This window comes from Leptosomus discolor, chromosome 2 (assembly GCF_034619465.1).
Source record: "Leptosomus discolor isolate bLepDis1 chromosome 2, bLepDis1.hap2, whole genome shotgun sequence".
NCBI lineage: Eukaryota > Metazoa > Chordata > Aves > Leptosomiformes > Leptosomidae > Leptosomus > Leptosomus discolor.
The window spans coordinates 6,215,843-6,232,006 of record NC_141392.1 but is presented as its reverse complement, the minus strand read 5'-3'; the positions used below and the strand labels follow the sequence as shown (position 1 = coordinate 6,232,006).

Sequence of the window (16,164 nt, the reverse complement as noted above, 5' to 3'; positions counted from 1 at the left end):
GCGGTTCAGCTCTGACGACCAGCTCATTATGAGAACTTCTGCTTTTATGAAAAAAGAAAAAGCAATTGTGATTTCAGAGAAAAGTTACAGATTTGACTGGGGCGCAGTTTAAAAGCTGAGAAGCTTGTCAGTGAAGAGAGTCAAAAAAAGCAACTCTTTGAAACCCGATTCAAGAATTTCCCCTTTGTCAGTCTAACTGTAAACATAAACAGAAGAGTAAGTCTTCGGGGTGAACCCAACAAAACCAACTACAGTCTTTGCTCAGCTAAAACCATGGCAAACCCAGGTTTGTTCCATGGAAATCAGGATAAAGAGTAGTTTTCAGAGTGACAAAACCAAGATGTCCCTGGGGCATGAGCTATACAGTTCCGTGGAGGCGAGGGAAAGGCTGACTCAATGCCTTGGCATTCAAACCATACACAAAATAGCTCCATCTTATGTGTCTTCCTTGCTGGAGAGGGATCCAGGAGATGAATGCTGTGCTCTTGCTCTGTTTGTTTTACAGTATTTACATGTCTGTCTTGTAAAGACATGCTTGTGTCTGGAGGGCTGGGCCCAGGCTGTCCTCCCAGGGAGTACACAAACCTGAGGATATGTATCTTAAAAGCAGCAACACCACTAATCCAATGTGGTGGTGGCAGATAAAGCCTTTCCAAGGGAAAACTGGGGCACTACCACTGACGTGCTGCAAGGTGTGACCGTTCCTTGCAAACCTCCTGGCTTTTCCAGGTTTATGACTGCTTAGCAGTCAGTCCGTAGTCGTTCCTGCTACTGCTCTCTGCCACATTACAGGTTGTTGTTGCAGTTCAAAAGCTAGGAAAAGGCATCCAAGAGTGTTGTTGACTTGGAAAGCGGCAATGTTTCCTTATTTCCCAGAAGATACGATATCTTTGCTTTTGAATTATTTTTTTACTAACCGTGTTTCCTGTGAAGTTGTGTGTGATGGAATTTCAAATTGGATTTAGGAAAAAAGAACCCTTTTCCTCCACCCCCTCATTAGAAAAAAAATCATCTGCACAGTTTGATGACCTATTTTCATTTATTCAGGAACTTGTGAGAAATCCTGTCTTGCCTGAGTACTCAGAAAGGCTCTGAAAAAAGTCTCGGTTTTGAGATCATAGCGTTCTTTGTGTAAAATCCTACTTAGTTTGTGGATTAGTTACCCAAGTAACCTAATCCATATGCTAAAGTTCTCATATAATTGAGAAACACCAAGTAGAAGAGCTGATTTTTTTCTTTTAACTGCCCTTAATTTCTCACCTTGCATTTTTGTTTTCTTAAATGCAATACCCAAAGTAGTGATTTTTAACCCTTTTATGTATGTTTTTTTAAATGTACACATACTTCTAAACCTGATGGTGGCAACCACTACCACCTTCACATGCATTTGATTTTGAATTATGGTAGTTGGGAGTTTCTGCATGTAGCTTGAGAACTTTGTCAGCAATGATTTTCCAGCTGAGACCTTTTACAAGAGATACTGTGCAACAGGCCAGGGAAAATTTGCGACACATGTAATGACATCCCTTGGAATTTTTATTCCAGTAGTGGTAAAAGGCAGTTTGTTCTGAACATAGAAATATTTCAGAACGTGATCAGAAGTCCTCTACAGTTGTGAATGTGTTTGGAAGTTCAGAATTTCTCATATTGTGGTTTTAATTCTGTTAGTCTATGGACTATTGCTGAGAGCTGCCCTGAGCATGGGAGCACAAGGCTAAGGCAACCTGAATTTTAAATATTTGTTTTTTAATTAACAAAGAATAACAGAGTTGATTGGATACCATCCTGAGGAGCTGCTGGGCCGTTCGGCGTATGAGTTCTACCATGCCTTGGACTCGGAGAGTATGACCAAGAGTCACCAGAACTGTAAGTCACATGCTTATTTTTCTTCATAGCTTGCACAGAACGCATCGCTTGCAGGTACCTCAATATGTAGCTGAAAATACAAACGTACCTTGTGTGCAGATACTCTCTGAGAACAGTGTTTACACTTTGCAAGGAAGCTTACGTGTTACTGTGCTTGTCCAGCTGAAACTTGCTGCTTATCTTTCCAGAGGGTCTGATTTTTCTCATAATTTAAACGTGGATAGTAGAGAGGAGAATCGCTGTCTCTCTAAGGGATAATACAAGGATCAGCTGAAAAATTGAAAAGCTGAGTTAGGCAGTACTAGACTGGTGAGAAGTGAGCTTACCAGTGGTATTATCCTTCTGGTGTGCTGTTGGGCTCAGCAGGAAGGGCAGCTGTAAAGGGTAATAGGAAGAGGCTGTTGCAGTGTATTTTTGAATGCCTGTCTTCTGCTACCAAATAACAACTATTTTCCTCACCCAAAACAGATGTGCAAGGAATATTCATGGCACAAATAATATATTCTGCCAGGAACAGCTGCTTCTTGTTATTCATATGCCTAGGTGACTGACAGTCTTAGCTGTTTGTAATGTAAAGTACCCAAATTATTTCAGGAGCAGAGATCAGATCCAATATCTGCCCCCTGTCTTCAGGAGGCCACACAGTTATGCTTCCTCTCTCTCTCACATAAGGTATCTTAAAATTGTTGGATTTAAATCTTCAGTCTCTGTCCTTAGAGTTGGCACTATGGCTGGGGACAGCATGGTGCACTAAGGTACAAAGGACATTTCCCACCCTTGGCTCTTGCAGCCACTGAACTAGCGTACGGGAGCGTTCTCAGCATCACATCGCTAAAACATCTGCTGCTGCTCTTTTTACAAAAAAACCAAAGCAAAGCTCCTAGACTGGAGTCCACAAGCTGAAAAAAACCTCCCACCTTGTAGTTACTATGGTCAAGGTCTCTACCCTCAGGAACAAGCCCATGACTTAAGTCATGTCTGTTAGGGAATTGCCCACCAAATAGACTTAGAGAAAGCATTTCTGTACTTCCCAGAGAAAAGTAGCAGCAAAGAGTAACTGTATGACCTTAAGGGGAAAAGGGAATATGTGTTCGGTCTAATGGCAAGGATTCAGGACAGTTTTGAGTTGAAATGTTACTTGAAAGAATGTTTGGCAGTGATTGAAGCTGTGTGCTGTAAAACAGTGTTGGTATGAATCATCCCATTTCCAGAGCTGCTTAAAAGAAAAAAAAAAAAGAAATCAAACCATAGTTACAGAGAGTTGTCCAGGAATGCATTTGTTAAAATTGTTTCTTAGGTAATGTGTTCGTGGCTTTAACAGTGAAAAGGTATTAGTGACATTCATAGATTGGATGTCCATATCCTATGCTGGGCTATTGAGAGTCATCCTGAGAAATCAGGGCATGTGCTGCACTATGGCTTTTGAATCACTGAGTTGCATTTCTAAGAATGGGACAATGCCAGGGAGGGAATGAAGTGAGAGCTGGCTCTCTTTGGTAATGAGAGAGCGCCAGCCCTTCCCGGTTATCCCTATCTAGGTAATTAGATGGGACCACTGAGTTGGGACTTGTCTGTGTAAAGATTTCTGGAGAGTTTCTGGTACCCATCTTGACAAGCAATTCAGTTCACCTCGTGTAACGCAGAGTGTCTAGACGCCATTTGTGCCTACTGAAAAGGGCCATGTCTGTCTTACAGACTTTTGCTGTTGAGCATGAGCACTGAACAAGAAGCAGAATGAAGGCAAGGGAAAGTCTAGAGGGATGAGTTTTACCAGCAAAAGTGCTCAAGGCACTGTGCACTGCATAGGTTATAAATATTTAGGATCAAACTGTTCCACAGTGTTTATGGTAGCAGAGGATCAGCATGGATGGTCTTTGCTGTTGGAAGCACAGGACCAAAGTCTGAGCTGTGATAAATGCTGTTGCCCACAACAGACCCATCAGTTTACATCGCCAGCAAATTTGACCCCTTTAGTTTTTCTAAGATAAATATTTGCCATGTCTTCTGGGACAGTCAGGCTTCTCACCAACTCAGTGAACAACCACAAAGGTAAGGTGACAGCAAGCTGTGACCTTAGAAAATACACAGAAGCCCTCAAAGTAAGAAATCTCTGGGTTTCATAATGTGTGTCATTGAGATGTTGTCTTAAGCACAGGGTAACCAAGCAGGTATATAGCTTATACAGAACTTCGTCGGTCTTCTTGGCCATGGTCATTTATACATGGAAATATCCACCTCAAAACTCATGTTTATTAAACAATAATTTTTCTTAGAAATATGCTATGTATAGAGTAAACATTCATGCAATAATACAGTCATCAATTCTGACAGTGCCAAACATTTAGTGTTTTTAAAGGTGCTTATAGGAAATAGATGAATGAGACTGAAGTTTGAAGAGAGAGAGGAAGAAAAACCTAAAATGAGTCTCTTGGATAAAAGCAGAACTCCTTCCCTTTGCTTCCTTCTAATTCAGCGATAAATCATACTTATTGCAGTTTTACTGTACTGCAGGGTTTTGGTTTTTTTCTTGAGGTGAAGTAACAACCTCACATTCAAGCAAGCCACAATAGCGTTTCTGTTCTTGGCTGGAAGTATAGTTACCTATAGAGTACGAAAGTCTTAATTAGTCACCATCAAATGGAAGATTAGCGCGCATTTGGCAGTATTTAGCATACTCAGTTTTCCACGTGTTATGCAAGCAAGATGAAAATCTCTTGTCTTGTTACATAAATCTACACAAACGATTGACTGTAGAGCTATATTTTCCAATTCAGCAATTAATAACATATAATTGCTTCCACTTAGAGTCTGGTCTTGTTGCCATTAAAGCCAATGGGAATTTTGCTCTTGACTTCAGTGAGGAGCTGAATGTCACCATCTGGGACCTGCCACTTGGTAGTATGTAGCAGAAGTTCAACAAGCCTTTCAAGTGAATCGCATTTCTCAAGTGTCTCTCAGCAAGGAAAAAACAAATTTTGTGTTCAATTAAGTTCATCCCTGCCTTGCCCCCCTTCTCCACCCAAAGACAGGGAACACAACTGGAGCCTGTTTCCCTGAGATGTTACTAGTTCTGTAAAGTTACAGGTAATATATACTTAAAAAGGGGGGGGCGGGGAAAGGAGTAAGAAGTTCACTCTGAAGGCAGAACCTGAAATGTAGCGTTGATAACAAAGTCAGCGGTTAGGAGCATATTAGTAATTTATGAGATTACCCCACGAAGGGATTCTGCTGTACTTCATTATATGAGAACATGACATGCTTTGAATAATAATAATAAAAAAGATTAAAGCAGTAAAAAGCTTCTTTGTAATGTAACAGGCGCCTACACTGTGACTCTTATTGATGAGCTGATGATTAGGAAGCAGTGTAATTATGTTTCACAAGCAGAGCAGAACAGTCCAGTCACTAAAACACTTTGAAATGAAAGACTTTTGATTTTGTTCCACCAGAAGTATTTAATCAATAAAAGTAATGTTCTACTTTGTCTAAATAAATTAAGCAAAGGATGATTAAATACTCCTAGGAAGAAAACAAACAAACTTCAGAGATAGACGGATAAACATAGCAACAATTATCTGCAAAACAGTTGTTGCATTTCACAAGCCTGGATTTGTACATTTGTCCGGTGGCGATGTAGGAGAGGCTGACAATAGATAGCATTCACAGGGAATTTTTCTGTACAAAGACTGCAGAATCAAGTTTCCAGCCTTACTTTGTCAAATTGCATTATTTTTAGGGCATTAGTTTGATGGCATACTGTCTTCAGGCATAAAAGCTGTGTAAAAGGAAAGATTGCCAATGCGGTCAAAGGTTTAGTTGAGCCAGTTCCCACTTTTGCTACTCAGTGCGACTCCGTCTGCTTACAAATACAAACTCTTACTAGTACAAGTACTGCTTGCATACTCCAGCCCCAATTTTATTGCCATTGATCGACAATGTTTTTCCTCAACTGCCAGCTTTGAATTGTGTGACAATATTCATTGCTTTTTAGGAGGGGATTTACAACAGAAAGGACATGATAAAACTGTACATCTCAGAAGTCCAAAGCTCCACGCTAAAAACTCATTCTGTTCAAATATGACGAAATATTGAGGGGTGGGGAATTTCACCCTTCAACCATCTTGATGAAGCTTTAAACCAGAGTTGTCAGTTTCTTGCTTGAGAAACATAGGCCAGTTCAGAAAAACCATTTAGAGTTAAATAAACATTATTTGATTTGTCACATGGCTCTTGGTTCCTTCTAGGCTGCTAACTCCAAGCTATTGCAGAGGAACAACACAATTCAAGCAGACAGAGAAATACAGTAGTTCAGCTTTATTTTTTCCTCCTAGGCGAAACAGTCCCATTTACTGTTCTTAATTTTGATACTTTTTTAAGAGTGATAGTACTTCTTTAGCGCCTTAAGACCAATGCTGTACTAGTGACACCTTCACTTTATTTGTTGTGTTGGTATCTCCAGCTCCTAACTCTTCAGGTATAAAAAGAGACAGGTATAGATTTAAACCACGAGATGTTTTTAACTTTTTGTGAGCATAACTTTAAAATCCTCTGACTCTTATGGCTTAATCCATCACCTAAATAAATAAATCAACTTTTCTACAGATCAGCTTGGGAGCCCAAACGGAGGCACTTCTAGAACAGAACTTCTCAAGAAACATGCAGTCAGCAGGCATTATTTTGGGGGAGGTTGGGATCTTAAATTAAATAAATTTAGCCCACACTCTGATCTGGATACTCAAACCATTCTCAAGAACTCAAATGACAGAACTCAAGTTTCCAACCTTGAGCGGAAACCTCAAATGAGCAGCCCCTTTTATATTTAAAATGGCTGGATTTTCCCAACGTTAAGCATGCTGGCTAACCAATGTCTTAGTGCATAATGAAAACTCAGAAGTTGGTTATTTAAAACAAGAGTTACGTATTGCACGTTCCTGTCATGCTGCATTATTTATATCTCTCTGCTCCCTTTTCTCAGTGTGTACAAAAGGTCAAGTGGTGACGGGCCAGTACCGTATGCTTGCCAAGCATGGTGGATACGTATGGCTGGAGACTCAAGGAACGGTGATCTACAACACTCGCAACCTACAGCCTCAGTGTATCGTCTGTGTCAACTACGTGCTGAGGTAAGTTGTATGGGACAGAAAAACGACACGTGGATTCATGTGCTGGAAGAAATGCGCTAATCAGAGGAACGTTTGAAGGGTCTATTTATTCAGCCTTGTTGTTCTGAAATCAGTTTAGTCATGTTTGTTCGGTCTTGTTTACTGACGTTAGCCATAGATGAAAAATGCGGCATGCCCGTTCCCATACGCTGTTGAAATGCCCCACAGCCTTTCTCTTCTGCAGAGTGGCTGCTGTGCTGATACAACAGAGTATAAAGCCTGCAGTGGAGATTCTGTTGTGTAATGCAACTGCTAATGTGTTTCGTTTTTCTGATGCGGTGACAGAGAGATAAAATTAAGTAGTAATTGTATCTGACGTTGCTAGGAGAAGCTGTTTAATGCCTCAAAAATCAGGACCAATCAGGAGTTTTGCCTCTGTTTGGCAAAACTCAAGTATTTTGGTCCTAGACGGGGCCAAACTAGGAAATACTTATTTGAGTGATAGTCTGGGTCATTATAGCCTCGACTACATCCCTTTAAAAAGCAGAGCAACAAAGCCCCGACTATTCCCACAGAAGCCCTGACCACACTCTCTGCGTCATCTGAGATGGTGGTGCTCAGCAACGCTGGAACCGTGCCTCGCCTGGCGAGAGCCTGGCATGCGACTGAGAGAGCCCAAAACGCTTGTGCGGGCCCCAGCTTCAGAGACTTTGTACTGCCTACAGTGCCCGCATCGTTGGGGGTTTTTTTTAGAGTGCAAAATGCCTAAACCCTATTTTCTTGGTAGTGAAATTGAGAAGAACGATGTTGTGTTCTCCATGGACCAAACAGAATCGCTCTTCAAGCCTCACCTGCTGACGATGAGCTCCGCCTACGAGAGCGGCATCCCCGGGACAGAGAAGAGCGACTTCTTGTTTACTAAGTTAAAGGAGGAACCAGAGGAACTTGCTCAGCTGGCACCAACACCTGGCGATGCCATTATTTCCCTGGATTTTGGTTAGTATTTGTATAAATAATTTTTGTGCAACAAAGAAACACGTGTGAGCCTACATTTAGAAACTTAATAGGCAAGGTCTGTTTGCTGTGTGTACAAATCCGGAGTAATGGCTGTAAGAGCTCACGTGCTCACATCAGTGGAAAATTTCTGTGAATGAGGGCAGAATCAGGCTTTCTTGCTGACTAAACAACATGCATTAAGTCTATGCCAACTTATTGTCATGGCAACTAGGAGCAGTGTTTACTTTTAATGAATAGCTGCAATTATATCATAACACAGCACAAGCTAAAAGCATTCATTAATATTGTTAAAACTCCATCCAGGGACACAGAAGTTTGAGGAAGCCCCTGCCTTCACCAGTGCTGTTTTGACACCAAACAAAGCGTGGCCTGGGGAAGTGAAAAGCCACGCTGCTCCAGGGGAAACGCTGACGATACCATCCTTTACCATGCCTCAGATTGCACCTGGCAGCAGTACTCCAAGTGCAAGCAGCAACAGTAGCTGTTCCACGGTAAGAAAGAGCTTTTTTTTTTTAAAAAAAAAAAAAAAAAGCATGTTAGGTTGTGTGTGTAAGTCCCATCAATACATGTAGGTGATGTTTTCATGGTAGCAGTCCTGTCTCGTTGATTGGTAACAAGGCCCAGTGTATCTCTGTCCCTCCTGTACTGCACGCATCTTAAGCATCAATAGCAAACACATCAACTGGGAACCGTATCCTGCCTTTACACTGCAATCCTCGTTTTCTCCCAGCTGTTCCTCAGTAATTACTATAACCTATAAAACAGGTAGTAGAAGGACGTGCTACCACCTTTCGTGGAACTAGCCTGAAATAAAAAGCCAATGTAAAATACTGTGGTCGCTAGCAACGTTGCCCCAGACCCATCCTCTTTCTGCTTGTTGAGCAGAAGCTGTAGTCTGTAGAAAGCTTCCCCAGCTCAGGCTTTTGAGAGCAGCTCCGTGGAGTTTCCCCACTGAAAGAAGGAACGTGCTTTCAGGGCGTTGCCCCCAAGAGCTGGAGCCACTTTTAGCCAGCCTTTACTAGAGGATGTCCAATCGTAAGAAAGGCACCGAGGTATTACCAAGCATCTCCCTTCTTGACAAAAGTATTCAGTAGTGTACATTTCATGTCCTGGTCTAAGCTGCCAAAAAACATTCATTAAACTAAGAACAGAGCGAGGTTCCTGTATTGAGCGTTGATGTTTTGCAGTCACAGGTAACCTTGTGTTGGAGAAAACCAAATGATAGAAGTGGACGGTTTTGGTTCTGAGGATGCCATATGTACAGTCTGGCCATTTGCTTTTCAGAGGAAAGATCTGTTACTGAATAGTACAGTGGTTGTCTTGCTGCTTATAGCAAATTCTTATTTCTGTGCAGCCAAGCAGCCCAGGAGATTATTACAGTTCTGTGGATGAAGATCTTAAGATTGAGGTGATTGAAAAACTTTTTGCCATGGACACAGAATCAAAAAGTCAGTGCACCTCCCAGGTAAGGAACTATTTTCTCTTCCAAAAGCCATAAAAATCAGTCCCTTGCTAGTAGGTAGCACAGATGCATGCTGCATGTGCAGATGCCATGATATAGCATGCAAGCTGCATTTGCACGTATGCCCCAAAGCTTTGATGCACAACGCTAACAAAAACATGCACTATCAAAAGCTTGTGTGTCAATTTCTATCCCTGTCTGAAGTGCTTTAGGGTGTCACTGTGGTGGTACTGCTAAGAAAGAAGCAACAGAGAGCTTTCAGAATTTGGAAGCTACTGTAGACTGAATGAGGAATATAAGCAGCAGCAATTTTTTTTAATCTGGCCTAATGACTAGTGAGTAAACATCCTTCCTAGAACAAGATGTAAATAAACTCCTTCTTGTAAAATGTCAAAATGAGAAAGGAATGCCCCTCACAGCACTTATCTCCTTTAACTACAAAATGAAAACTGTCATTTTGGTTATATTCTTCTGGTCTTACCTCTTGGAGGATTTCAAAGAGATGTGACAATTACTTGCACATAAAGTAACATACAGTCTCCACCTGCATTCTAATCAGGGTGGAAGTGTAGGAATTCCCTTTGTAACTCGCTCCTCCACTATTATGACATTCCATCAAGTGAGCTAGTGAATAAAAGGTGTAGGCCTGATTCAGCCCACCTAAACTTTAGCTACTTAATTGATCTGCCTTTGTTAAGAGCTTGTACTTCTTTATAGTTAAGAGAAAGGAACAGGCGTTGCTGGCTGGCAGCTCAGACTTAACACTCACCTCCTTCTATTAATCCTACGGAGAGTTTGGGGTGACTGGGGCCCAAATGAGGTGCCTCGATTTGCCAGTGCAATTTGCAGACTTAGGTAGGCTCTGGTCCATGTCCTGAAGAAATTTCATCTAGGTCTGGACATAGGAACAGCAATGAAAGCAACAGAAGGAGTGGGCAGATAGGAGGAAACTGTGGGTCAGGATCAAACTCAGTGCAAGACCTGACATGTGCAAACTTCAGTTTTGTCAGATTCAGCATCTGCTTGCTCAGGTGTGTCCCACCCCATCAGCGGCTTTGGTGGTGGGAAAAATAAATGTTAGAAAAGTGGCCCTGTCATGAGCTGAGCGGTGGGCCAATGTTGATTTCCCTCTCAGTTCAGCTCTGGTTAAATGCCAAGAGAAATTAATTTAAGTATGAGAAGTCCTCCAAGGGAAAAAAAAAAAAAAACAGATTTAAGTGCAGTAGTGTCCTTCCAACTACGTTTTTTTAAAACTTTTGCATTTTTTGATGCTTTTTTTTCATGCAGCTGGATTATGAGAAAGCTGTGCTTTCTATTTTAGCATGAAAAAGCCTGAGGTTGAACTACATGCCACATGTTGTAGAGTCTTGGCAGACAAGTTATTCAAAGCGTAGCGAAACACAAGATCTACTTCCGATCACTCTGATGTTGCAGACTGCCATGCAAGCTGCTTTAGCAAATACTGCTTATCTGGAGGGTTTTTTCTTCAGCTTATTGTCTTTGATGATGATGATATGATGAACATAGATGCTGGTCGATATAAATAAGATATCTTTCAATAGGAGCTGGCCAGTTTCACGTAGGTAAATTTGGCATACAGTGTTTTTTCAGCTTCACATCTTACTAGTATTCCATGTCACATTAACTGCCACAACTATTACTAACCTCTGGTTTCTTTATGAATTTACTTTCTTTTTGTGCAGACTGACTTCAATGAACTGGACCTTGAAACCTTGGCTCCTTACATTCCTATGGATGGAGAAGATTTCCAGCTCAGCCCAATCTGCCAAGAAGAACGTCCTCTCTCTGAAAATGCACAAAATACCCAGCAGAGTCTAAGTAGCATGAGTACCATCTTCCAACCTCTTGCTTCTGCGTCACAGAATCAGTTCCTCCCAGAGAAATATTGCCCACAGCTATCAAATAAAAACATTAACCCTGGCCATGGGTCCCTGTCATCGGTGTTCTTCAACAGTGTGTGCAGGTCATCCCTGCCACCATACAACGACCAAGCCAACACTCCCCTGTCTTCGATGGGAGGAAGACCAAACACCCAGTGGCCACCTGACCCGCCCTTAGAATATATTCCTGCTAAATGGAGACTCATGGATAAATACTCAGGATCCCTATCAAGTTCCCCCTCAGGGCCACCAGTACATTCTCCAAGCGTGCCCATATATAAAAAAAGGTAAGAGTTTTTGTGGTATAACTGTGTATTTTACTCTGAAGTGACTTTGGGGGATGGGGCGGGGGGGGGTGTCATAATCTTGAAAAACTCCTTTTTTCTCAATTCAGATGGAATAAGTTGTATCAGACAGCACCTCTGGGGAAATTAGTATGGTGCTCTCCCAGTGGCAGTCAGTCTGGTCAAAGCAGAAGTGAGCTAGTTTTTTTATTGTCTGTAAGGATGCATGAATGGATTTCCTGCTGGTCAGGTAAAAATTACCCCAGTAATTTTGCAAAGCCTGCTTGACTTTATGCAGTTTAAGGAAAGTACTGAAAAGGCTTACTGGTTCAGCACTAAGCTGGGACCCATGCATACTTTCTCAACCTTGCATATATTTTCTGCACACCAGAAAACAGGGGAGAGGGACAGGTGACAGTACATTTGTTGCTGGCATATGTAAATACTACGACTAAGATGTGAAGTTACAGGCTTTTTTTCTACAACCCTTCCTCACCTTGTTCACTTTCTTACACACATCATCAGTAGGCGATGAGATCAGAGGCTACAGTCCTTAAAGATTCCTGGCATAGCTAGAAGTTCCTCTATAGCTTCTGGGTCTTCAGTGTTGGTCATGCTGAAACGTTCAGGAAGATACATAAAATAGCAAAGGTCATTTTAAAACATGAAGTTGTGCAGCTTGCCCGCAGTTTGCTTTCTGGGATTTCTTGCTGGCAGAAAGACCAGCGTCTGAATATGCATCTGGAAAAAGAGGGGTTCTCCCCAAACAGCAACCTGTGTGTTCATATTTAGTATGCAAAGCAAGGGGACAGGCGTGGCTCTCAAAATTCTACCCTTGAAAAATCGCATTACTTACTTTTCCACAGCATTTTTATGGCTGCCTGGAGATTCCTAGAGGCTGTTTATGATAGATTTTCATTAATCTTTGATCCCAAAAGTCAAAAGTTTCCAAAGCTTGTGGAATGACTAACAAAAGGAAGTAAAAACATTTGACATTTGAGGTCTGTCCGCTGCCATGTGCCAAAGACACCTTAAGTGTCTTTAAATGAAAGAAGAATCTGTATAAATGAACAAGATAGTTTAGGTTTGCCTCCCTGCTCACTCACCCAGAGATCTTTTCTCCACAGGCCCCTGGATGCTTTTGGTCAGCGAGGCATAGATGTAAACCCGGCAAGAATTGCTTTGTCTAACAGTTTGAAACTGAAGCGACAACTGGATTATGAAGAACAAGCGTTGCAGCAGCTGAGTGGGGTAATCCTAAGAAATGCATCCCCTTCACAACCTCGGACTCACCACGGTCAACGGTGTAATTATTTGTTTTGCTTTTCTTCACATTCTAGGGAGATCCTTCGGTCATTAACCCATCTCACCTAATGTGGAAGAGAATGAAATTTCTCAAAGGGGAAAACTGTTCCTTGGTTACAGAAAAGAAGTCTCTCAGCACAAGTGTTCTTACTGGTAAGACAAAAGAAAATGGTTTTGCAATGTTACGTATTGAAACACAATTTTAAGACAGGTTGAATAGACACAAAAGCTCTTTCAAAAGGAAATGTAAATAAGCTCTGTAAATAACTACACTAAGCTAAAATTAAAGATCGGGTTGTATCACTAAGAGCTGAGCAATTTAAGGTACATTTGATAACTCCCAGGTAGATGGTTTCATGTGTGTTCACACCCTCACCGTGGAGGTAACAGAGATCAGCTTAACGGAGCTGGGTTTACGTCCTGCTGATCCAAGGTGTGGACATCTCAGAACTAGAACTGTTACTTTCTCTCTACAACATTGTGTTGCCTTAAACAAGCATATCTTATCTCGGGTGCAATACTACTTCTAGAGCTAGTGCTGTTTCTAGACTCCCTTTGGTGTGCCTGTGCCACGTGACCGTCGTGCCAAGGATCATTTTGCTTTGAATTAGTATTATCTCATATAACTATTACGGTGGCTCAATTTACCTTTTTTTTTTTTCCTCCCAACTGTGTAAATCAGATGAATTTGTCTGTAACTCAAGAAGCCTGAGCCAACCAATGAATCAACTGCAGCAGCAGCAACAGCAGCAGCAGCAGCTACTCACCTGTGGCAGTCCTGGTGAGAATTTGAAAGCAGGAGCGTTTCCCCCTCCATTTTACAGTTCCCATTATCAGGACTATACTGTCCAGCCAGCTCATAAAGCTTCAGGTAAGAGCTGTCAAAAACAGAAATTGGAAAATATTGGTATTTAGTTCCAATACTGATTCCATGAAAAAAAAAAAAACCAAACCCACTTAAAAAAAGAACCAAATATGTGTTGCTTCATAGAGAAAAGATTTGTTCTATTGTTTAGTGTGGAACTTTAATGTTTACATTTGTAATATATGAGGAAAAAAATATTTTTGCCCTTCATGTCTATTAAACATAATGCCTTCTCACCTTGGAGGTCCAGTCATCCTCCATGCATACTCTTGTCTTGTGATGGAATTGATTCAATTGTACTAAACAACTTCACTGCAGCATTGGATGTGGGGTGTTTATAGGTTAGAGTCTTAACACGTGCCTACTAAAAGTTAAAATAAGTAATTAAAGGGGACATATATGTGTCCTTTTTAATATATAAGGGGAGCAGGTGTCAATTTAGAAACCTGTGGTGTTTACTGCACCACTATAATTTTTCTCAGAACAATCTAAATTGGGGGTGAAGGTGAAAAACTGCATGTGTCCGTGTGACACACTTGCATAAGTTTGCTCTGAAACCTGTAACTGCCGGTGCTTTGAAGCATATTGACATAAACACAAAATTAAATTGTAACTGGTAAAAACAGAAGAGGGAGGAGAGGAGAGGAGAGAAGTCCTCTCTCTGGTCTCAGCACCATGACTTACTTCACTAATCTCTTCCAGGTATGACCAGTCGCCTGCTGGGGCCCTCCTTTGAACCCTACTTGTTGCCTGAGTTGACAAGATATGACTGTGAGGTGAACGTCCCAGTTTTGGGCAGCTCTACGCTTCTGCAGGGCAGCGAACTGCTCAGAGCACTGGACCAGGCAACCTGAACAATCCTGCAATATTCCATGGCCTATACTGTTCAAAACAGCTTCAGTTTTTAAATATATTTTTGCAAGTAGACAATTTCTAATACCAATACACTTTTACAGGATTTTACTTAGATATTGAACCTGTCCACGTTACCAAATAGTGGCCTTTTGAAGTTACTCACTTTATTATTCATATTAAAGAAATACATCTACTGTATTTTCTCTATTGCAATTAAAGTGTTGTTTAGAGAGTTTGATTACCCTCCCCTTGTCTCATTACCTGTAATTTATATGCTGAAATTTTCTTCAAATTTCGTGCTAATAAAAAGCCGTGGTATAAACGCCTTACCATATGATACTTTGGCTGCAGTACTGCAAAGATTTATTTTTATTGCCAAAGATGAATGAAACAAATTTGATCTCCAACCACAGTTTTTTGTCGATCTGCCAAATTGAAATCCTTTGAGTCTTTCTGTTTTCCAGCATTTATCATAGTGTAACTTTAATAACTTTTGGAAAAGCATACTAAAGAAAAATCCCAGCATCCCACCTCCCCCCGTTCCCTTGTTGAAAGAAATGTGAATGGTGAACTGCAATGTTTGTGGTTATCTGTGAAAGTTGCACGTTGTAAGCTTCTTCTCCCTCAGAAGCAAGCCACATTCTCAGCTGTCGTAACCTGCCTTACCCCTACAGTCAGGGGAGTCCTACAGATTTACCCCAGTGGAGGATTTAGACCTGTGTTTTCATTTCTGTTGGGGTTTGTTGTTTTGTTCTTTGGTGGGTTTGGGGGTTTTTTTGTTTTGTTTGTTGGGTGTTTTTTCTGTTGCGGGTTTGGGTTTTTTGTTTTTTTTTTTTACACAGGTTTTGGTGGGGTTTTGGTGTTTTTTTTTTTTTTTTTTTTTAAATTTCTCTCTGGGTAAGTTGTTAATCATCTCTTGGTACTTTTGCTGTATCTAGGACACAACAACTCCAAGAGCTGTTTCTGCTAGAACTAGTAGTATTTGTTACGGCGTTGCTGGTATTTCAGGAGTCTGACCAGCAGCCAGTACTAACACCTCTGATTAATGTTACCCTTTTACATTTTATATGCTAGCTACCAATATAATTGCAATATTGAATCATTAAAACTAAAAGTTAAAAGTAGCATTTCCCAGCGTATTAGGCTGACTCAGTTACAAGTAGACAAAAAGAATTAAGGACTGTGTAGTGAGGTGACTAGCTGGCAGTCCGGTCGCTCTCATTTTTACTTGCCTTACATTAATCAGTAGCTGAAACGTCATTAAAAGGCAACCAGACATTTTCAGAGTTGCTTTCCAACTATCATTAGTTGTTATGTTCATATTTTAAAAAATAAGGCTTTGAATGCTTTCAAAGTCAAAGGGATGTGAAAGTTACATTAAACTAATAAAAGGCAGGTGAGCAGTTCTGACTTTAAAATACATACAGACCTAGATACATGTTGGGATATATCATCTTGTTTCCTCCACTGGTATAAATCATCATAGCTTCATTGAAGAAAATGGAAC

General features: G+C 41.0%; 1 protein-coding gene across 2 annotated transcripts in view; it reads left to right on the top strand.

The window, feature by feature from the left end:
- EPAS1 (endothelial PAS domain protein 1) overlaps positions 1 to 14,855 on the top strand; it is a 79,558-nt gene extending 64,703 nt beyond the window's left edge. For both annotated transcript variants that reach the window (XM_086461856.1, XM_086461858.1), the window contains 10 exons: positions 1,760 to 1,866; positions 6,842 to 6,989; positions 7,756 to 7,964; positions 8,289 to 8,476; positions 9,340 to 9,450; positions 11,151 to 11,635; positions 12,760 to 12,883; positions 12,973 to 13,090; positions 13,620 to 13,808; positions 14,505 to 14,855. In XM_086461856.1, coding sequence (XP_086317982.1) covers positions 1,760 to 1,866; positions 6,842 to 6,989; positions 7,756 to 7,964; positions 8,289 to 8,476; positions 9,340 to 9,450; positions 11,151 to 11,635; positions 12,760 to 12,883; positions 12,973 to 13,090; positions 13,620 to 13,808; positions 14,505 to 14,656 — 1,831 coding nt within the window. In that variant the 3' untranslated portion in view covers positions 14,657 to 14,855. The remainder of the gene's footprint in view (positions 1 to 1,759; positions 1,867 to 6,841; positions 6,990 to 7,755; positions 7,965 to 8,288; positions 8,477 to 9,339; positions 9,451 to 11,150; positions 11,636 to 12,759; positions 12,884 to 12,972; positions 13,091 to 13,619; positions 13,809 to 14,504) is intronic.
- Positions 14,856 to 16,164: the final 1,309 nt, after the last annotated feature.